At 44.6% G+C, this 23,709-nt stretch overlaps 1 protein-coding gene across 1 annotated transcript in view; it reads right to left on the bottom strand.

The window, feature by feature from the left end:
• Positions 1-23,709, bottom strand: part of LOC126456900 (ras-GEF domain-containing family member 1B-A) — a 318,246-nt gene that overhangs the window by 12,477 nt on the left and 282,060 nt on the right. Inside the window, exons 7-8 of the mRNA XM_050092767.1 lie at positions 17,775-17,926; positions 4,471-4,543 (exon numbers count right to left, since the gene is read on the bottom strand). Coding sequence (XP_049948724.1) covers positions 4,471-4,543; positions 17,775-17,926 — 225 coding nt within the window. The remainder of the gene's footprint in view (positions 1-4,470; positions 4,544-17,774; positions 17,927-23,709) is intronic.

A 23,709-nucleotide genomic window follows, 5' to 3' on the forward strand; every position in this document is an offset into this window, starting at 1 on the left:
AGTTCTGCTTCATTTTAGAACGTGTAGTCCCACACATATCCGCATCTTCTCTGTGCTCTGGACTTACCTGTTACGTTTGAGTTTTATACGGAGCAGTGCAGTCAAATGAAAACGAGACAGACGAGAAAAAGTAGGTAAAACGTTTATTGTATCAAAATTCATTCCGTAAGTATTACAACAGTTATTCGACGGTGAGGTAAGACGGTCAAAGCCTTTATGGAAAAATGTTTGCGGTTACCTACCCAACCATGATGGAACCCACGCGTGCGCATGTTCGTTCGAAGGAAATCAACGGTCACAGCGTTTTCCTTCAGGGCTTAAAAAATGTGGAAATTGTGTAGTGAGAGAGTGTATTGAGGGCTTCCCAGCAAAACGTCTGCAGCTTAGTTGCAACAAAGGGCAAGCCAGCTTCGGGAAAGTCATGATGACCTTTTCCTTTTGCTGCACGGGCCCGCTGCTCATTGACTTTCAGGAAACGCACGCCACAATTAACGCAAAGCGGTACGTGGGCTTTTTGCAAAAATTGTAGCGTGCATCGAGTAAAAGGCCCAGGAATGTTGACGCACTGCGCCATTCTGTTGCAGGATACTGCCCGCTCACATTTTATTATGGTTGTTTCGACTTCGCTGCAGAAGTTTCGCTGGGGATCCCTTACACATAATCCACACAGTTCCCATCACTCTCCATGATATTTCCATATTTTTGGAACCCTGAAGAAAGACATTCGTGGCCGTCGATTTATTGGGGACGAAGAGGAGCTCACTTGGGTACGATTATAGTTCAGTAGGCAAACATGAACATTTTTCCATGAACGCACTGATCTCTTCTTTCTCGGCGGGATAACGATATTAACAGTTATGGCGATTGCTTTTCAAATAAAAAATAGTTTATTTATTTTTTCCCATTTGTTCCGTTTTTATTTGACTGCCACTTATACATAGCCGTCGGAAGTATCTAGAGTTGTCGGAAAAATAGTGTAGCGGAGGAAGCCACGTAATCTCGCCTCAAGGAATTTCCTTTTATGTTATCGAAACAGTTAAATAATTATTTTTATATCAGAACATAGCGGAAGAAAGAAATATCAAAAAAGTGCCTGTTTACAGGAACTCCGAATGAAACAGTATCCTCACCCACCTTTTTCACGATTAAGTACAATATGTTGGCACTGCCACACTAGTAGCGCTCAGTAGCAAGAATGTATTACTTACTCTTCACTGCCTTCGCAGCTATACTCGCTGCCTTCGCAATTATATATGCAACAAACTCCGTTCTATTTGAAACTCCCTGGCAGATTAAAACTGAGCGCCGGACCGAGACTCGAACTCGGGACACAGTTCTAATCTGCCAGGAAGTTTCATGTCAGCGCACACTCCGCTGCAGAGGGAAAATCTCATTCCATTCTATTTATTTCGTACTCCCCACCCCCCATGTCTTCCCCACCACAAAAGAAACCTTGCTCATCAATGGGGCGCAAATCAAGATTTAAGATAAATATGGGTACGACAGCTGTCACCTAATGTATATAATTCAAGATAATTTAGCTGCAGCATTATGGAGCATCGGTGAACTTTCTCTAAGATGACTATCTCGATCTCCTCGCAAGGGATGCAACGCGCAGCAAACAATCGTTTACTTCCGATGGTGGCTGCCACGTCCCTGAATTTAAGGCAAGAGCATAATTATAACGCCTTGAGAGGTGAGGTTGCTAGTACCATACAACCTGCTCCCTCAGGAAATCACGGTTTCGGATAGAGGATGTAATAGACGGACTTAGTCCATCATAAAGATGCTCTCCCAGAATGAAAACTTCAGCAGCCACCTCCAGGCGTCTGAAACTCCACAACTTCTTCGTGCGACTTTACATGAAAAGGCGATTTAATCACATTTCTTCTGAGCGGTATCCCTTTGTGGAAGGGACAATGTAAAATTTAAAACACCAATTCGCCTCTTACGGCCGCTATCGTCTCATCAGAAAATGAAGCAGCTCTCAGAATTACCACGGACTTCTTAAGAGATTGTAAACCGCACATTCAAGATGTAACGGGTACCAGTGCAGATATTTCTATTGGTGAATGAGGACAGTCCATTGAAACAGCGTTAGTTCACTATTTACGTCATTCGCAGACTGTTTTAGGTTGGTTACTGCCTGCAAGAACATGTGGCAAGAGCACGCTTTTAACGTTTACTTTCCCCTGGGCAGCAGGTCAGGTGTTGACGTCTGGTCGCAAAACGGTTAGTCTATACCAACAGGCATACTCCGCTTAGTAGTACAGGTACGACCGTGTAGAAAACATCAAGCAGTACATTATGAAACGCGTTTGTGAGAGAAAACTGTTATTAAAAAGAGAAAAAACAACAGACATGCTGATATGTGTACATATTAATGTACCACACACAGAAATATCAGCATTTATACCCATTACACCCTGTATGACTGAGAGCTTCTGTAGCACACCATGCACTGTCTGTTTAGGGATCATAGTGCCTTATCATTCTCTAGGCTTCATTATGATACTTGCGTCATCAGTGAAACGTACTATTTCAGTGTCTTGGCTGAGCTAGAGCGTTTGTTTATAGCAAAAACAAAGGGGAATCCGGTATCAATACTTCTGTTATACCTGTAAAAATTATTTCTCTCCCTGTAGACGCTGTCTCATTGTGTACACTACCTGTGTTACAAATGTGACAATCTGCATTATTTTAGATTGGTAGACCATTCTACCCCAATATCTGTAATACCAAATTATTTGAGGTTCCCGCACAGAATAATGGGAAATGCGCAAGTCACAGAAAATACCTGTCAGCTATATATTTTTAAATGTAAATACTGTTTAATCAGCTTCGTGAAATGAAAAATTGTATTTTCTGTGGAAAGACACCCCTGAAAACCAAATTCAGACGGAAATACATTTTATTTTGGGGTGGGGACAAAGAACTTCAGCTGTCACAAGACTCAGTAATCTAATATGAGTCAGATCTAATGGAACGAGTCAGTACTTTACTTACAGAAGTCTAATAAAAATTTAGAAACAAATAACAAAGGTTATAATAAAAGTAAAACATACAAAAGTACAACAAAATTTAAAACAGGTCACAAAATGTGTAGTACGCTACAGAGCTACGCTCTAAACTATTGCGAAGGACTAAGGACTAGTACAGAGGGGAATGCCACAGAAAAGCGTTTGAACTTAATAGCTGAAAATCTGTAGTTTATCACTCAAATACTTCACTGGGATGAAAGCCTGCTGAAAATGAAACATGCACAACAGTGTTCACATATCTGTGTAATGGTTGAAGAGATGTTACAAAAGTTAAAACAGTTTTTCTGTCTAGTGTTCGCTTAGTGAACGTGGCAGTTCCTTTTGAATAAGTTTAAAGAGAAGCAGAGCCATAACAAGCAATACCGGAACTGTCCCCTACAAACTCCTGCAAATAAATTCCCAATTGGGAGAAATCCGCCCCCTTCCTTGTACCCCACCAAAAAATAAACAGTGCCAAAACAGAACAACTTTAACCCCATGGCTGAAAAGAGCTCAACGCACGCTCTATAACAGCCCGCCCTTCTCCATCTGGAAAAAAAAAAAAAAAAAAAAAAAAAAAAAAAAAAAAAAAAAAAAGGATAAGTCCATTTTATTGACTACAAATTCCATGAGGGATTATACGTGAAAGAATGGCAGAGTTAGAATTCCGAGACGCTCGGACAACGACCGGCCCGAACCTCGCGAACTAATATTGCGCATCGTCCTGCCTGCCTTTTCCTGAACTGAGAATGTTCTTCATGAGTACACAGAGTTGTTAAAAATGTGTTACCGTAGGATGTACTAGAATGGAAGTATGTAAAGTAAACAAGCTTTCATAATTCAGCGATAAAAACACAGGATATTATTCTCGTAGTGAAGTAGGCAGAGTTTAGTTTCTGAATGTAGTACTTCCAAAAGACATATTCCTGTATCTTCAGTCTAAGAATTTATGTTGTTCGACTTCGCTGACTATTGCATCTCCTTGCGGTTGCAAACATAAATTTCTACTAGAGTCCCCGTGTCAGAAGCTGTAGGCAACGTGTTTTGTTGCAGTTTACTATCAATTTGCTTGCTGTAAGGCACGAGCTAATGTCATTCAGTACCTTAATTAATAAATCATTTACACTACACTACATATTCAATCACAGTTGTCATCAGGAAACCAGAAGCACTTGCCATATTTAGTGATAGCCCTTACTTTACACTTATAAAATCTATGGCCCATGAACAGAGAACTGTGGCACACCCCTCCACCCCCTCCCCCCCCCCCCCCCCCCCCCACACACACACATTGCTCTCACACACACCTTACGGCACCCCAGACAATTTAAAATGTGTTTCCTGTTTGTTAAGTTTAGTGGCATAGTACTAATACATATTAAGGAAAAGTGTGGTCCTACAACAGAACCCTATGGGCTGTCCTCGTCGTACAACAGGAGGTGGGACTTACTTGAGAGACTTGCAGCGCTCCTTCTCGTGGTTGTTCTCAGGCGGCTCGCACTCGAAAGACGCCAGCGCCAACGCTGAAACAACAGTAACATCATTTGTTAACAAACATTTTGTAATAAGTTGGCATAAAAATCTCATGCTCTTTCTTAGACACTAGCAGTGAATTTTTTGATGCTTCTTATGAAACCTTTGGCACAATCAAAATAAGACACACAAGTTGCCAGTTTCAGTCACTGCAGTCAACATCAGTTGACAATATTTGGCTTCTGGTTACGTTTGCACATCTACACATGATGACGTGATGCCCTGATTGTCTTATTCAACCACACTGCTGTAATATTGTACGTATCTCCGATTATCGTATTCTACTGTTCTTATTTTGGTGTCATTTCATACATTTGCAATTTTTATATTTATGTTACAGGGTGTATTCAACTTATAACACCTCCGTTTCGTTCCTCACGACTGGACACAGAGATTGGCAGCAGTGGAAGAGACGACTGTTTCTCAGACCTAAAATTGTAATGTTCTCATTACAACAACATTTACGAAAGGACTATTAACATCAGTATGACCTTATTGTAAAGTTGTTTTTGTAATGAAATTTAGCCTGAAGATGAGATTTAACCCTCGAAGCATGTCTCTAAATAAATAAGTAATACAATAGGTGACAAAGTTTGTGACTGGTAGCGGTCATTTAAACAAAAACCTTTAGACACTATGTATTAATGTCCAGGAGTATGTGTCCGGATACTTTTGGTTCGACACTGTATCTGCATATCTCTTTAAGCGCTCTAATTTCTATTGTTCTCACGATTCTTACACGAAACCGCAATCGTGGCAGGAGAGTTGTTGCATTATATTCCTCAAACAAAGGTTTTCTTTTTACACAATAGGGTTTCGCGAGAAAGACGTCATCTTTCTTCCAGGCATTCCATTCAACCCTTTCCTGCCCGACGCTACTTGAAAGTCTCGTCCAGTTCGGTTTAAAACCAGCTGTGGTTGAATTCACGCAACGGCATTCTGCCTGGACGTCTGTGTAGCTCTACTATAGCACAAGAAACTCTTTTTGTTTGTCATATCGGAATACCGCGGCCCACACAGGACAAAAGAAAACGACGGACTGCCGTAGCGCCGCGTTATTCGTTTGTATGGTCCCTGTTAGGGTGAAACGATATTACTGTGAGTGTTTTTACTTATAAGCCCACAACCTTGCCGCGGCGCTAACAGCAATTACCGTCAGATCACCGAAGATAAGCGTTGTCGGGCTTGGCTAGCACTTGGATGGGTGACCGTCCGGGTTTGCTGACTGCTTTTGGTAAGCGGGGTACACTCAGCCCTTGTAAGGCCGGTCATCGAAGTTAATCGTTGTCGGGCTTGGCTAGCACTTGGATGGGTGACCGTCCGGGTCTGCTGACTGCTTTTGGTAAGCGGGGTATGCTCAGCCCTTGTAAGGCCGGTCACCGAAGTTAATCGTTGTCGGGCTTGGCTAGCACTTGGATGGGTGACCGTCCGGGTCTGCTGACTGCTTTTGGTAAGCGGTGTACACTCAGCCCTTGTAAGGCCGATCACCGAAGTTAATCGTTGTCGGGCTTGGCTAGCACTTGGATGGGTGACCGTCCGGGTCTGCTGACTGCTTTTGGTAAGCGGTGTACACTCAGCCCTTGTAAGGCCGATCACCGAAGTTAATCGTTGTCGGGCTTGGCTAGCACTTGGATGGGTGACCGTCCGGGTCTGCTGACTGCTTTTGGTAAGCGGGGTACACTCAGCCCTTGTAAGGCCGGTCACCGAAGTTAATCGTTGTCGGGCTTGGCTAGCACTTGGATGGGTGACCGTCCGGGTCTGCTGACTGCTTTTGGTAAGCGGTGTACACTCAGCCCTTGTAAGGCCGATCACCGAAGTTAATCGTTGTCGGGCTTGGCTAGCACTTGGATGGGTGACCGTCCGGGTCTGCTTACTGCTTTTGGTAAGCGGGGTATGCCCAGCCCTTGTATGGCCGGTCACCGAAGTTAATCGTTGTCGGGCTTGGCTAGCACTTGGATGGGTGACCGTCCGGGTCTGCTGACTGCTTTTGGTAAGCAGTGTACGCTCAGCCCTTGTAAGGCCGATCACCGAAGTTAATCGTTGTCGGGCTTGGCTAGCACTTGGATGGGTGACCGTCCGGGTCTGCTTACTGCTTTTGGTAAGCGGGGTATGCTCAGCCCTTGTATGGCCGGTCACCGAAGTTAATCGTTGTCGGGCTTGGCTAGCACTTGGATGGGTGACCGTCCGGGTCTGCTTACTGCTTTTGGTAAGCGGGGTACGCTCAGCCCTTGTAAGGCCGATCACCGAATTTAATCGTTGTCGGGCTTGGCTAGCACTTGGATGGGTGACCGTCCGGGTCTGCTGACTGCTTTTGGTAAGCGGGGTACGCTCAGCCTTTGTAAGGCCGATCACTGAATTTAATCGTTGTCCGGCTTGGCTAGCACTTTATGGGTGACCGTCCGGGTCTGCTAACTGCTTTTGGTAAGCGGGGTACGCTCAGCCCTTGTAAGGCCAATCACCGAAGTTAATCATTGTCGGGCTTGGCTAGCACTTGGATGGGTGACCGTCCGGGTCTGCTGACTGCTTTTGGTAAGCGGGGTACGCTCAGCCCTTGTATGGCCGGTCACCGAAGTTAATCGTTGTCGGGCTTGGCTAGCACTTGGATGGGTGACCGTCCGGGTCTGCTTACTGCTTTTGGTAAGCGGGGTACGCTCAGCCCTTGTAAGGCCAATCACCGAAGTTAATCATTGTCGGGCTTGGCTAGCACTTGGATGGGTGACCGTCCGGGTCTGCTGACTGCTTTTGGTAAGCGGGGTACGCTCAGCCCTTGTATGGCCGGTCACCGAAGTTAATCGTTGTCGGGCTTGGCTAGCACTTGGATGGGTGACCGTCCGGGTCTGCTTACTGCTTTTGGTAAGCGGGGTACGCTCAGCCCTTGTAAGGCCAATCACCGAAGTTAATCATTGTCGGGCTTGGCTAGCACTTGGATGGGTGACCGTCCGGGTCTGCTGACTGCTTTTGGTAAGCGGGGTACGCTCAGCCTTTGTAAGGCCGATCACCGAATTTAATCGTTGTCCGGCTTGGCTAGCACTTTGATGGGTGATCGTCCGGGTCTGCTTACTGCTTTTGGTAAGCGGGGTACGCTCAGCCCTTGTAAGGCCAACTGAGGAGCTATCTTATTAAGAAGTAGCGGCTCCGGTGACAAAGACTGACAAAGGCTAGGAGAGCATCCCTGTCCATATCCACCCACATCCAGTGATGTAACGATGGCACGGTTCGGTCGTACCGTTGGCCTTCAAGGCCTCGGAAGGAATTCATTTTTGTTTTTCGACGTTTTCAATACTGTTACGTACTGTTTAAGTTAATCTAAACTTATATTACTAACACAGCAAGTACATAACTTGATACTATGAATATTTCCCTACGGAACTCAAAAGTTCCATTCGTGTTTTGTGCGTAAATTAATGCAAGTGTATGTATGAATTATACTGATCTACTCTGTTTTTAGTTGCTTCTACAATTTTGTCTCGAAATATTAAATCATTTTTCGTAGTTTGGGTAGGAAAGAGTTAAGTTCCTCCAGATTTTCTATTTCACTTTCCTGTGGACTATACCGATCTTTTGTGATCGTATCACGGCGTCACTGAATCTGCTCAGTGTCTGCTGTCATGCGGACATGCTACTGATTCCAGATTCTACAGTACTCTACAATTTATCGTACTAGTGTGTTGTAGGCTCTGCACATTCCCAGAATACCTTAGCAAATCTGAGACTTCAATTTTCCTTCCCTAGTGCTGATTTTACGTAATCGTCCCATTCCATACAGCTTCTTTCCGTTGCCCAAAATGTACTGTAAGGCAGAGAAAAAAAGAAGGGAAAAACAACACATCACGAAGGGATTATCCTAATGAGACGGAAATCGATAGACGTGAATTACAAACAAATGATCAGAATTGCAGAAAAATTGTATGATTTGTTCAGGACAAAGGGTTTTACAAGCTGAACAACTCAATAACGCGTTTGTCCACCTCTGGCCCTTATGCAAGCAGTTATTCGGCTTGGCATTGATTGATACACTTGTTAGCTCTCCTCCTGTGGAATATCGTGCCAAATTCTGTCCAATCCGCGGGTTAGATCGTCAAAATCCCGAGCCGGTTGGAGGCCCTGCCATGATGCTCCAAACGTTCTCTGCTGGGGAGAAGTCCGGTAAACTTTCGGTGTAAGGTAGGGTTCGAAAATGATCAAGCAAGTAGTAGAAACTTTTGCCGTGATGGGATTTGAAATATAAGCCCATGATGCCTTACCTGGAAGGCCACGAAAATGGGGTGTAGAATATCGTCAACGTTCCACTGCGCCGTAAGCGTGCCACTGATGACAACCATAGAGGACCTGCTATGTGAAGGAATGGAACCCCAGACCATCAGTCCTCGGTGTCAGACTGTATAGCCGGCGACAACCAGACTGATATCCGATCCCTGCCCGGTCTCCAGGTACGTCTACACTGATCATTGGGGCTCAATTCAAAGCCGGACCCACCACTCCAGTCAACTAGATTCCAGGCTGAAGACGTGTCTGGGACGCCCTGGGTAGCAGAGGGAATAAAACCTAACTGTCGCCCTCCATACTGCCCCACATCCAGGAGTGGTGCTCTGGACTGCCATTTCTTTTCACAGCAGGACCTCTTTGATTGTCATCCGCGACACCCTTACAGCACAGCAGTACGTCGGCGGTATTCTACGCCCCGTTTCCTTGCCCTTCGTACCAAACCATTCTGGGCTTACACGTCAGCAAGACAATGTCCGCCAGCACACGATGCGAGTTTCCACTACTTGCCTTCGTGCTTGTCAAACCCTACTGCGGCTACCAAAATCACCGCATCTCTTCCCGGTTGAGAACGGTTGGAGCATTATAGGCAGGGTGCTGTGACCAGGTCAGCGCTCTGACGATCTAACGTACCCGTTGGTCAGAATTTGGCACGACATCCCCCCAGGAGGACAACCGACAACTCTTTCAGTCAATGCCAAGCCGTAGAACTGCATGCATAAGGGCCAGAGGTAGACCAACTCGTTACTGACTTGCTCAGTTTCTGAATCATCCAGTTTTTCTGAAAATAATCGTTTATTTGTCTGACAATGTACATCACATCTACCGATTTCCGGCCCATTCGGATAATTCCTCCGTGGTGCGTCGTTTTCTTGTGCTACAGTGTTTGTAACACTACTATTGATTCTATCTGAGCAATCGTTTGTGTGTATTAACAACACTGTTGGTCTCATGATAGTTTCTTCGAGCACATTAGATGATACATGCATTTCTGTTGAACATCTTCTGTGCAGTTTTACGTACTGGGTTGTATTAGCAAAACACGCATCGAGCCAATCCCGTACCCTGAAGATACTCCGAATCTCCATTGCCGGTCGACAATGTTATACGGCGCATAACGTGTTTCGACGTGGTAGAAAGACGTGCGTGCATGGAATATTAGTCACCACACGACAGTGAGAACGCTTATCACCATTAAGCAATATGAATGTTTTCTCGCGTGTGGCGGTAATAGCTCATAATTCTTAATATATAACGAGAAGAGAGCCCTGAAAATTCGGTAATACAATATTGGAAAACATGAATTATGAATGAGCGAATTACATGATAATAACCTAAAAACGTGTACATAAATTCGAATGAAATTAATAGGCAAATAAAGACAAAAACTACACAGCATATGGCGTGAAATGGAAGCACAATAGCGTCGAATGAGCTCTGACAGCAGCGAAAGGGGACAAATTCGATAAAGTAATAGTGTTACGTCGCGTACGTGTCGCTGCTAGCAGCAGGCAAAATATTCGATTAGTTAATTCCAGTTTACATGCGAATAGTACAGTTCGTATTATAGCAACACTTTTCCAAAAAAATGACGCTGTAATAGCCGAGCAACTAATATTATCTCGCACCTGCTAAATTACGGGGCGTCACGGCTGGGTTTTTCGAGTTAGTTATGGCGCTCGTCATAAAAGAGACTTCCATTTCTGGGATAACGCGTCATCCCTCGAAGGCCTCCGTGCGGAAATGCTTTGCATTTCATACGATAATGAGTGACTGTTAAGTATATAGACTGTTTTCTGTAATTATACGTCACGACAATAGTAGAAACAATAATGGAGGACGCAGACATATGCAAGTACTACCACTGATGGCGACGGCTGTATCATTAGCAGTAGCAATGGCAATTTGTAAGTACAGACTTTCCCGGCGTGTACTTCGTCAGAAGATAATGATAATGGCACGCATCGAAATGTCGCGGAGTTTTGGTGCACCCACGCAGATGGAGGTACGAGAAGATTTCCTCAGTAATTTCGCTGTGGATTTGTTATATAACATAGAGTCAATGACAGTAGAGGTGATTCGGTGCAGCTATCAGGAATTATAGGAACTGCATGATTGGCATCAGCTGTACTAATTTATTATTTACACCGACAAAAAAATCGCAACTCCAAAACATAATGAATGTTCAGTAATGAAATTTCTGGAATACGTTCGTCCAGATAACAAAATGTGTGTGAATTCCTAAGGGACCAACACTCACACCCAATGCCGACGGAAGACTTGAATCTCCGGCGTGAGGGACCGCACGATTAGTGACATGGCGCCTCAAACCGCGCGGCTACTCCTTGCGGCTAACATATTTAATTAACATTGCAAGATAACAGGTTAATGTCAGCGCGAGATTAGCCATTGTAAATGTGGAACGCTGGTACATTAACAACCGGTATAAACGTCAGAATGTTGAATTTAAGAACGCAATCGAGCATGCATTTTGTTGTAAAAGTGTGCGGTGTCAAGTTTTTCAGTTCCACGAGTGTTACACGTGGTCGGCCAATAAAGGGCGGGCGGTTAATGCTGGCTGTGGATGACGCTGGAGTCGTCGTCCGAAGGTGTCCCATTTGTGCTCAACTGGACACAGATCTGATGATCGAGCAGGCCAAGACAACATGTCGACACTCCGTGGAGCATGTTGGGTTATAACAGCGGTATGTGAGCGAGCTCACCCTGTTGGCAAACACCCCCTGTAACGCTGGTAGCACAACAGCTAGAACTGTCAGACTGGCGTACAAATTTGTAATGAGCACGCTTGGGGTAACCCCAGAGAGTACTCCTGCTGTCATACGAAATCGCATCGTCAAACCATAACACCAGGTGTAGGTCCAGTGTGTCTAGCACGCACACACGTTGATTGCACGCCCTGAATTCGCCTCCTCCTAACCAACACACAACCATCACTGGCACCGAGGCAGAACCAGAACCAGCTTTCATAAGAAAACACTACAGACCTCCACTGCCCTCCAGTCAGCTCTCGGTTGACACCACTAACGTCGCAAATGACTCTGGTCTGGGTTCGGTGCGATGCTCTCTACAGAACGTCTGGGTCGGAGCTGTCCTTGAAGTAACCGATTTGTAACGGCTCGTGGTGCCAACTGCCACTCAAACTGCTGTTGCAGATGCACTGCGAAGTGCCGGGGCCGTACGCCGAACACGATGGTCTTCCCTTTCGGTAGTGCCCTCTGCTCGTCCGGAACCCGGTTTCCCTGCGACCGTACATGCTCAAGAAACCGCTGCCAGCAGTCATGCAAAATGGCAGTACCTAAGAAGTAAAATTCGGCTTTTCGTAGCCCTATTACACCTCCAAACTCAGTGAGGTCTGAAAAGCATTCTTGACTAACAGCAACTCAGCACCCCCAAAGATAACCAACACCCATGACCGCTACAGCGTGTACTCCTATTTAAAGCAAACCTGATTTGCATTCTCAAATACGAATATCGAAAAATTTGTACAGATGTCATCTATCGGGTGTAGAAACAACCCTAGCAACTTTCATTTACGTCGCACAACTTCTTCTCAGTCTTGCAATTTTATTCCGGGAGTGAACTTTGCACCAGTTTCCGTTTGTTTCTTTCCTAACTTTGAAGATAGTCGGTACGACCGAAAGCAACATAAAACAAATAATAAATTCCTACAGCTGATGGCAAACATGCAGTTCTTCAAATTAAAATGAATGTACAAATATAACAGAAAACAGAAAATGTGGCCAATAGCACAGTTTTATAGCAAGAACTCAGCAAGGAGCTGCGTCTTGAACGAATATTATTAGGGCAATACTTGTTTTGTGGCTTCTAGCCACATCATTAGGTGCATATAAAAATTAAAACATGATAAACAACGTGGCAGAGAACACAGAAGGGCCTAACTTTATAGTTAAAACCATACTGTCCGTAAAGCGGGTTGTAATTCTTTAGTCCCCGCCATGTTGTTTACCGTTGCTTAAATTTTATATGCGCCTGATAATGCGACCACGAAGCCAGTAGTGCCTTAATAAAACTCGTTAAAGATACAGCTGTTCGTGGAGCTCTTGCTATAAAACATACAACAGCTGAGATGCCAGGATCAGAGAGTCGTTTGGTATAGCACAACCTGAGCTATAGGCCATAATATACAGTAAATGGTGTTCATAAACATCAAACACTTGCACAACTGATTTGAACTCAATTCTGTTACATAATATAGAAAGGGAGAAACCAGAATAGTGAAGTTTCAAACAGCAGAGTGTGGCGGACTACTACTCGGGAGCTGACTCGGAGAAGAATCCAAAAGAAACTGTCAAAGTAACATGATCTTGAAGTAACGGAAAACGTCTGACAAATTCTTGAATGACTTGAAAAATGGGTAACAGAATAAAGGGCAGGACAGATTTTTCGTAATACTGAGGCCATTTTAAGAATAGTGGCATATAGGTTGATCTAAATAACCTCACGTTTCCTTATGATAGAAATTTCGGTCAAAGCTGACAGCAGCTGATCAGGAGCACTTGGTGATTCATAAATATAATCTCTCCAGTGAAGAACAATTGTCCGATTATAAGTCAGTGGACGTCTTTATCCTATCTTCGAACACTTTCAGAAGTCAAACTTGCAAGAAAATTGTTTTCACGTAGAAAAAGTGGAAAAAAAATGTTATACGGGGTGGTCAGAAACACTCTGAAAAGCTTGCCAGGGGAGGTTAGGTTGTCCTTATAAGTAGTTGTTAAGAAAATAATTCGATACGTTGCGGCGTTTTCCAATTATTCAGCACTGGAGTTAGCCAGTGAGGTCTTCGCGCGCTCAAACTGCAGCAGCCTGGCCAAGGCGGTGTCACCAGACGTGTTCTTCGTTTGGTTTCCCTTAGAAACACTTCCGAAAAAGGCGCATTTTAACTAGGAATGAGCGTTTCAACAAGAGGCAATTCACGGACCCACAGATGTCTGTGCATTAACGCAATTTAGCGCGTGCAAGTGCTTGATTTTGCGCGCACAGCGACCTGACTGGCTAACATCAGTGGTAGGTAACTATGAAACGGCGCGACGTATCGTATTCCTCAGCACAGTCTCCGCTGCAACAACCTTACAAGCAATACAGATTGGTTCTGATTATCCTGTGTAGACGTCGGTCCGGAAACGCTCTGTTTCTAGGTTAGAGATCATTTCCTAACAGCTCTTCATTGTAAATTAATCATGGTAAACACGCAAGAAGAGAGAGTTCGAAATGCCTCCGCCAGCAGGGACACGAGCATCAACTCGCCGGTCGTACTGGATTCCGCATGATCTGATGTGTCCTAGCAGTACTGCGTGTGGTTCCGAAGCCTTCCACAATACGGCCACCAGGAGTCGCCGCACGTAGCACCGATGGTAGATAAGCAAGAGCTTCCAAACGACCGAAGAAGTAAAAGTGTAGGGGCCTTGACGTCCGGAAAACGTATACGCCAGGGCATTGGCACTCCCCTTTCTTTTGCATCGAGGATGGAATCTGATATTTACAATCGGGCGGGCGTCCACACCGAAGAACAGCTCCATCGCGCATGGCGTACACGTCCCGTCACACTGCTAGAGGTACTACTCCCAGCAGAGCCGGTACACTATTCTCAAAGGAACAAAGTAGGTTCCTCCGTAGAAGCTGTTGGAAAGTACATGACTCATTTGAGAGCTCTTGTTTATCGAACTCCGCTGCAAGATGTAGAGTCTTCGTGTCTGTACTGTTGAAGGCCGCCGAATCACGCGGTGTACCGTAGGCCTCTAGTAGAGCGTAGCGTTCCAGAGGATTGGAAAAGGGAACAGGTCATCCCCGTTCTCATGAAGGGACGTCGAACAGATGTGCAGAACTATAGACCTATATCTCTAACGTCGATCAGTTGTAGAATTTTGGAACACGTGTTATATTCGTGTATAATGACTTTTTTGGAGACTAGAAATCTACTCTGTAGGAATCAGCATGGGATTCGAAAAAGACGATCGTGTGAAATCCGGCTCGCGCTATTCGTCCATGAGACTCAGAGGGCCACAGACACGGGTTCCCAGGTAGGTGCCGTGTTTCTTGAATTCTGCAAGGCGTTTGATACAGTTCCCCACAGTCGTTTAATGAACAAAATAAGAGCATATGGACTATCAGACCAATTGTGTGATTGGATCGAAGAGTTCCTAGATAACAGAACGCAGCATGTCATTCTCAGTGGGGAGATGTCTTCCGAAGTGAGAGTGATTTCAGGTGTGCCGCAGCGGAGTGTCGTAGGACCGTTGCTATTCACAATATACATAAATGACCTTGTGGATGTTATCGGAAGTACACTGAGGCATTTACGGATGATGCTGTAGTATATCGAGAGGTTGTAACAATGGAAAATTGTACTGAACTGAATTCTGAACTGAACTGAACTGAATTCTACAACGAATTGACGCAAAGTGTAGGGAATGGCAACTGAATCTCAATGTAGACAAGTGTAATGTGCTGCGAATACATAGAAAGAAAGATCCCATACCATTTAGCTACAATATAGCAGATCAGCAACTGGAAGCAGTCAATTCCATAAATTATCTGGGAGTAGGCATTAGGAGTGATTTAAAATGGAATGAGCACATAAAATTAATCGTTGATAAAGCAGATGCCAGACTGAGATTCATTGGAAGAATCCTAAGGAAATGCAACCAGAAAACAAAGGAAGTAAGTTACAGTACACTTGTTCGCCCACTGCTTGAATACTGCTCACAGGTGTGGGATCCGTAACAGATAGGGTTGATAGAAGAGATAGAGAAGATCCAACGGAGAGCAGCGCGCTTCGTTACAGGATCATTTAGTAATCGGAAAGCGTTACGGAGATGACAGATAAACTCCAGTGGAAGACTCTGCAGGAGAGACGCTCAGTAGCTCGGTACGGGCTTTTGTGGAAGTTTCGAGAACATACCTTCACCGAAGAAGAGTCAAGCAGTACACCGAAGAGTCAAGCAGTATATTGCTCCCTCCTACGTATATCTCGCGAAGAGACCATGAAAATAAAATCAGAGAGATTAGAGCCCACACAGAGGCATACTGACAATCCTTCTTTCCACGAACAATACGAGACTGGAATAGAAGGGAGAACCGATAGAGGTACTCAAGGTACCCCCCGCCACACACCGTCAGGTGGCTTGCGGAGTATGGATGTAGATGTAGATGTAGAAATTCCGGGAAATGTCAGCGCACATCTCATTCAGTGCGACAGCTGGTTGATGCGTGCATCTAAGCTAGCGGAGCCATTTTGAACAGGTCGTTTTTGGTCCCTTTTTCACATAATACACTCATGTTCAGAAAAAAACAGAACAAATTGAACGACTAGAGATAGGACGTTCATATTCACAAGACTTGTGCATTAGTATGTTCTGCAGAAATGATTAACATTTCAGTCACCTCCGTTCAGAATGTGTCCTGTTGCCTAGCAGGCACGGGTCCGCCATGGGCCCTGATAAATTGTTCAATGCGTCGTTTTCTTTCCTGTCTACATACCCCAGTATAGGCTCTAATTTCTCTTATCTTAGTAGTCCATACGCAAAATGTATGTTCGTGACAGCAGAATCGTTCTGCAGTCAGCATCAAATTTCGGTACTTTCTCAGTAGTAGTCTTACCTCCAACGAGTCTCACACGAGTTCGTGAAGCATTTCCGTAAGACTCACGCGTTGAACGAAAGTAGCAGCCCGCCTCTGAATTGACTCGATGTCTTCCTTTAGGCAGACCTGGTGACGATCTCAGACACTCGGGCAGGACTCAAGAATGGGCCGCACTAGTTTTCTATAGCGGTCTCCTTTATAGATGAACCCCACTTTCCAACTTTTTCACAACAAACCGAAATCGACCATTCGCCTTCTCTTCTGCCGTCCTTACGTGCTCATTCCATTTCATAATGTTTTTCAGCATTACACCTAGACATTTAATCGACATAACTGCATCAAGCACCACGCTACTAATGTTGTATTCGAACGTTATTGGATTGTTTTCCTATTCATCTGCATTAACTTACATTTTGACCTGGCTGCCATTCATCACACCAACTAGAAATTTTAAGTCATCTTGTATCCTCCTACAGTACACCACTGGCAAAAAGCCGCACATTTCTGCTCACCTCGTCTGTTATATCATTTTAATACAAAGAATAAAGAACGAGAATGGAAGCAAATGGAGTTTCCTTTCACGAACAACTTTTAGTGTTATATAAAAAATATCGTTCTCTAGTTACAGTAATAGCGCAAATTTGAACCTAGGGTTGAAAATTTATTACAATGGAGACCGATCACATGAAAAATAAAAGAGAAAGCTATATTAGCAACCAAGTCATAGATTTAAATGATGCGCTTTTAAATTAAGATTAGTTGGTAATAATAATCTGAAGTGCAGTTTAAAAAAAATGAATAGAGTAGTAACGAAGGGGCCGGGAATGCTTTTGGTGAAACAAATAAAGATTATTAAAATGTGAAGCTTCTGGTATATGTAAAGCGATCAGTTTACAAAGTGTGTGTCACTGCTTTTGACTTATGCCAGTTAGACGTCGGCTTGTAGGACGGAAACTTTTCAAAGATTGAAGGTCGCTCATGAAACAGTGGAGAGACGTAGGGTGGGAATTACTTGGGGTGGTAAGAAAGCAAACAAATGGGCCAGAGGGCATAGTAAAATGGAAGAAATTGTTATGACCGCAATGAACGCGAAATAGAGATAGGCGGGACATGATAGATGGACCAACCACCTTCTTTGCTGCATTCCAATAGTTAATACCGAGGCGAAGCCATAATGCAAAGTTGGTAGGTGTTATCAGAAAACATGCCATGGTGACATGGAGACGCTTACAGCTGGCGACCGTAACGCATGGAATGATGTAGACGTGACCCTTATCTCAAATGGCTGGTAATGGCATGAAGGCAAGTTACACGACAGGTAAGAGTGGACTGACTTACCGTTTTCGGTGAGCACGGGACTGGCTTGAAGGAAGGTGATGACTTTGGTGTTCTTCTCGAACGGGCAGGACACCTGCTTCCACGTGATGAACTCCGTCACCTGCTTGGCCAGCTGCCAGAACTTCTCGAAGTTGATGTGCCCGTTTGGTAACCTGTGAGCGAGACAAGAAGTATATGTCACAACAATGCAAAGTGTAAACAAAACATAGCAATGATACGCAGTGAATGTCAGGAAACCTCTCTCTTGGAAATACCACTGCGATGTGAGCCTTGCGTAGGACACCGATTGAACTATACCTTCAGCGAGACAGTACATTCTTCGCAATAAGTCTTCTTACAGAGAAACAATACAACTCATCGTTCGCTGATATTCTTCTTTCAAAATCTGCCGAATCCCACGACCTTCTGGAGGTAAGGAGAGCTGCAACACTTGCCCCACTCCTCCTCATGCTCTTACAACAGCTTCTACTGTGAGGAAAGCTACGAGAGTGGGGTACCAGAATAGCCTGTGAACAAGTTCGTCTGCAAAATGCGTGCAGCTATGTTGCATTGCATAAAATGATGCTGAATGCAGCCTACGTTTTTATAAGATATACGATGCCGTAGATAAGTCGAAGATCCCAAGGATGGATTATTAAACGCCAAGGTGAAATCTGACAAACTGTAGGAACAGGAGAGTATTGCCAATAAATTGGGATAATTGTTTTTCTTATAGATGTGTCCACAGACCTGTTTTGTTTTCAATTTTATTCAAGTAAGACAGTTTCACTGAAGCCATGACGTCTCTTAAAATGGAGGGAAACAAGAAGTTAGAACAGTCATATCAATTTCCACTATTGACAGAGTAACATACTGTGTCTGACCAATAGCACAGAAAAAGTCGCGGACTGATGTACAGGTATTAGCTATTTTAGAAAGGGCTGCACACGTAAGAAGTCATTCGACTGATGTCAAATGATTATCAGCTGACTCTTATGTCACGGGGTCATCCGAGATGCAACAACATCGCCATCCCTGCTAATTCACTCAATGAGCATCCACAATGTTGAAAGCCGAGTGGTGTGCACCCCCTGACTGAAACGTCTATGGCTTCAGTGTCAAAGACAACCCATATGAGCTGGACAACGAAGTCTAACTGTTCACCACGCGCAACAGCTCTTTCAGCTTTTAAATATCATTTTGACGTGACGGGAAAGAAATCTAGCTTTCCCACCGGGACTGGGCGATGCATGAAACATTTTTGAGCAGTGTTTGTTTGGGCTGGATCCAGCTATAGATTTAAAAACGAAACTGCAAATATCTGCCGAAATAGGAGAAAATGGATCTGCCTACTCTTAGGCGGGACACCATATTTATACACGGCAAATAACGCCTGCACACCTGGAAAACTGTTTTCAAACGACGCGATTGCGAACGGAGCGACGCAGAATGGTGGGCGGGGTCGGAAGGGGGGGGGGGGGGGGGGAGGAGTGTAAAGCCGGCCGCAGTGGCCGAGCGATTCTCGGCGCTTCAGACTGGAACCGCGCGACCGCTACTGTCGCAGGTTCGAATCTTGCCTCGGGCATGGATATGTGTGATCTCCTTAGGTTAGTTAGGTTTCAGTAGTTCCAAGTTCTAGGGGACTGATGACCTCAGCTGTTAAGTCCCATAGTGATCAGAGCCATTTGAATCATTTTTGGGTGTAAAGATGGAGATGCACGCCGAGAAACTTGCAGATGATACCGGCTGGTAAATATAGACACATGACTCTGCTCATAAATAAATGCTGTGCGATGCGTAAATAGATGATAAAGTACGACAGCGTTTAATTACTTGACGACTTAAACTTCCTGGCACGTTAAAACTGGCTTTCACGGATAGTGCTCTTACCGACTGAGGTATCCAAGCACGGCTCATGACCCAGCGTCATAGCCTTATTTCCAACGTTATCTCTTCCTCTAACACCCAAACTTCACAGATGTTGTGCTGCATACCTTGCGAGAAAAGCACTCCTGGAAGAAAGGATACTGAGAAGACTTGATTTAGCCATAGCCTAGGAGTGCGCAGGCGAGTTTCCCCGAAATCTGGTAGGTAGGAAAGGGATGTTGATGGAATTAATGCTCTGTGATCTAGTCGTGAGTCGTACTTGGACAGCTCAGTCAGTAGAGCACTTGCGCACGAAAGATAAATGTGCCAGGTTTCAGTCCCGGTCACGCACACAGTTTTCTTCCAGGTAGTTTTAAATCACTGTAGACCCCTCTTCAGAGTTGAAATTCATCCTGGATACGGACTGATTGCCGGCAAGAGTGGCCGAGCGGTTCTAGGCGCTACAGTCTGGAGCTGCGCGACCGTTGCGGTCCCAGGTTCGAATCCTGCCTCGGGCATGGATGTGTGTGGTGTCCTTAGGTTAGTTAGGTTTAAGTAGTTCTAAGTTCTAGGGGACTCATGACCTTAGAAGTTAAGTCCCATAGTGCTCAGAGCCATTTTAACCATTTTTGAACGGACTGATTGTTCGTTATTTGTCGTCTAGTTTGTGCTGAGGCAGGAAGAATGATTTTAACATATGCTTTAAGAGGAGACCTCATAGACTGCAGATCGATTCCTGCATCCCGCAGATGTCAGAAGATTGGGTAATTGGACTTCAAAACAGATAATGCAAATTTTACGTCTATACGTACTGCTGACATAACTGTAATATAAAACATGTTTCCTCGGTGAACCATCCATAGAACGTGTCCAAGTATCTGAGTTCAAAGTCGCTGAGGATTTCAGCTGTTTGTAGAACGCAGTTCACCAGTCGCTGCGGCTCCTCTTGTAACCATTTTTTTTTTTTTTCCCCAAGCGCTGGCCAGCAGCACTGAAAGCTGCGCTCCGCGAAGAGAGGTCACATTAACAGTTTCGCGCGTAATTAATTTCCGTTGGGCCGGCGTTGGCCCGCTGCAGCGGCTCCGCACGACTGGCGCCAGTCAGGATACCGTGACAAAGCGCTGGCGCACGCCAGCCAGCACGCGCCAGGCCGCCGTAATGAGCCGCCAGCACCGCTGCAACTGGCGCCGCCTCCGCCTCCGCCTGGCCGTGTTCTGTTTTGGCACAACTTTTCTCTGTTCGGCGGCATAAAGGGCGGCGCTTTCACGGCGGGCGCGCCGGCCGTTCTGCACTGAAAAGCGAACACACGTGTGTGGGTGTCTGTGTGTGTTTATGTGGCGTTTACTGGCGGCGCGTGTTGATTGCGGAACCTGCTGTTCTCTTCATACTCTGCTGGTAATGAGAGCCGAACAGGTTTCACATACAATAAAACTTTACCTTTGTCCCTTTAAAATTACGCTGCTTGAGAGAAAAATTATACAGCTTAAAAATATGCGGAAAATATTATAAAGTTCTAATAAAAATGTTCTTACATCTTCTACATCTACATCCATACTCCGCAAGCTACCTGACGGTGTGTGGCGGAGGGTACCTTGAGTACCTCTATCCGTTCTCCCTTCTATTCCAGTCTCGTATTGTTCGTGGAAAGAAGGATTGTCGGTATGCTTCTGTGTGGGCACTAATCTCTCTGATTTTATTCTCGTGGTCTCTTCGCGAGATATACGTAAGAGGGAACAATATACTGCTTGACCCCTCGGTGAAGGTATGTTCTCGAAACTTCAACAAAAGCCCGTACCGAGCTACTGAGCGTCTCTCCTGCAGAGTCTTTCACTGGAGTTTATCTATCATCTCCGTAACGCTTTCAAGATTACTAAAAGATCCTGTGGCGAAGCGCGCTGCTCTCCGTTGGATCTTCTCTATCTCTTCTATCAACCCTATCTGGTACGGATCCCACACTGCTGAGCAGTATTCAAGCAGTGGGCGAACAAGTGTACTGTAATCTACTTCCTTTGTTTTCGGATTGCATTTCCTTAGGATTCTTCCAATGCATCTCAGTCTGGCATCTGCTTTACCGATGATCAACTTTATGTCATCATCCCATTTTAAATCACTCCTAATGCGTACTCCCAGATAATTTATGGAATTAACTGCTTCCAGTTGCTGACCTGCTATATTGTAGCTAAATGATATGGGATCTTTCTTTCTATGTATTCGCAGCACATTACACTTGTCTACATTGAGATTCAATTGCCATTCCCTGCACCATGCGTCAATATGTTGCAGATCCTCCTGCATTTCAGTACAATTTTCCATTGTTACAACCTCTCGATATACCACAACATCATCCGCAAATGCCTCAGTGAACTTCCGATATCATCCACAAGGTCATTTATGTATATTGTGAATAGCAACGGTCCTACGACACCCCCCCCCCCCCCTGCGGCACACCTGAAATTACTCTTACTTCGGAAGACTTCTCTCCATTGAGAATGACATGCTGCGTTCTGTTATCTAGGAACTGTTCAATCCAATCACACAATTGGCCTGATAGTCCATATGCTCTTACTTTGTTCATTAAACGACTGTGGAGAACTGTATCTTCTTGCAAATTTGTATATGTTCCAGCACAAATCTGCAATTTTCAGTCGAGAACTTACAATAGCCTCCTACAGTGCACATTGGTGTTTCGATAAATAATGGAGCCCTAATGATGAAACTGTTCTTCGAAATGTACGTGGTTATTCGAAAACACTGACTCAGTTTAATTAATCTGTATTTCATGAAAGGGGTATGAATAATCTCTACATATAGATAGTAACAGGAAGTTTTAAAGTTTAAAAAGGCAGCTTATACACTGACGGGGAAAAAAATCGCAACACCAAAAGCTAATTAATGTAGAGTAATGAAGTGTGATTCTTAAATTTCTCCAGGCGTATTTTATGACGAAACAAATCTCGGGTGAACAGCCTGGTATGAGTGTGCAAGTGTGCAACAGCGCACCTCATGATGGCAACGTGGTCGATTGCCGAAATGTTGTGTCCTACGCACACTCATACCAGGCTGTTCACCCGAGATTTATTTCGTTAGAGTAACGAGACTTCGGGAATAAATTTGCCTAGGTAACACAATTAAGTAATTAACATTGCAAGATCACAGATTAACGTAAGCGCGAAATAAGCCACTGCAAGTGCAAAATGCTGATACATTAATAACGGGTGTAGCAGCCACAATTCAAATGTGCATGCATGCACAGGTACCAGACGTCAGTTTGTGGGTTGGAGTTCCATACCTGCTGCACTTGGTCGGTCAATACAGGGACGGTTAATGCTGATTCTGGATGAAGCTGGAATTGTCGTCCGATGTTGTCGCATATGTTTTCGATTGGTCACAGATCTGGTTATCGAGCAGGCCAAGGGAACATGTCGAAAGTGTAGAGCACGTTGAGTTACAGCAGCGGTGCGTAGCGAACGTTATAATGTTCGGAAACATCCCCGGAAATGCTGTTCATGAATGCCTGCAGAGCAGATCACCAGACTGACGTACGAACTCGCAGTCAGGGTGAGCGGGATAGCCGGCCGGGTTGGCCGAGCGGTTCTAGACGTTACAGTCTGGAACCGCGCGACCGCTACGGTCGCAGGTTCGAATCCTGCCTCGGGCATGGATGTGTGTGATGTCTTTAGGTTAGTTAGGTTTAAGTAGTTCTAAGTTCTAGGGGACTGATGACCTGAGAAGTTAAGTCCCATTGTGCTCAGAGCCATTTGAACCATTTTTGACGTATTGCTGCAGTATTTGTAAAGTAATGAGACGTTTGAATCTGTTTTATATACTGGTGTTCGATTCTTCAGAGAATCTGGGCTTTACTGTTTTTTTATAAGTAATTGAAGAAGTCACGTAATTTTCAATCAAGCTATACAATCAAATAATTGCAAACTTTTATAATCCAGTAAAAGAACATACTTAGTCTATTTATTTCATAATTATTATTAAAATAATGCTGTTAAGTGAGTGAATGCTGGTATGATTGAATTTTTCTTCTACTTTCCCGATTGCGTTGCACAGGACAACACGAAATCAATATTTGTCCGCCTTC

Source organism: Schistocerca serialis, chromosome 1 (genome assembly GCF_023864345.2).
Source record: "Schistocerca serialis cubense isolate TAMUIC-IGC-003099 chromosome 1, iqSchSeri2.2, whole genome shotgun sequence".
In the NCBI taxonomy this organism is placed as follows: domain Eukaryota; kingdom Metazoa; phylum Arthropoda; class Insecta; order Orthoptera; family Acrididae; genus Schistocerca; species Schistocerca serialis.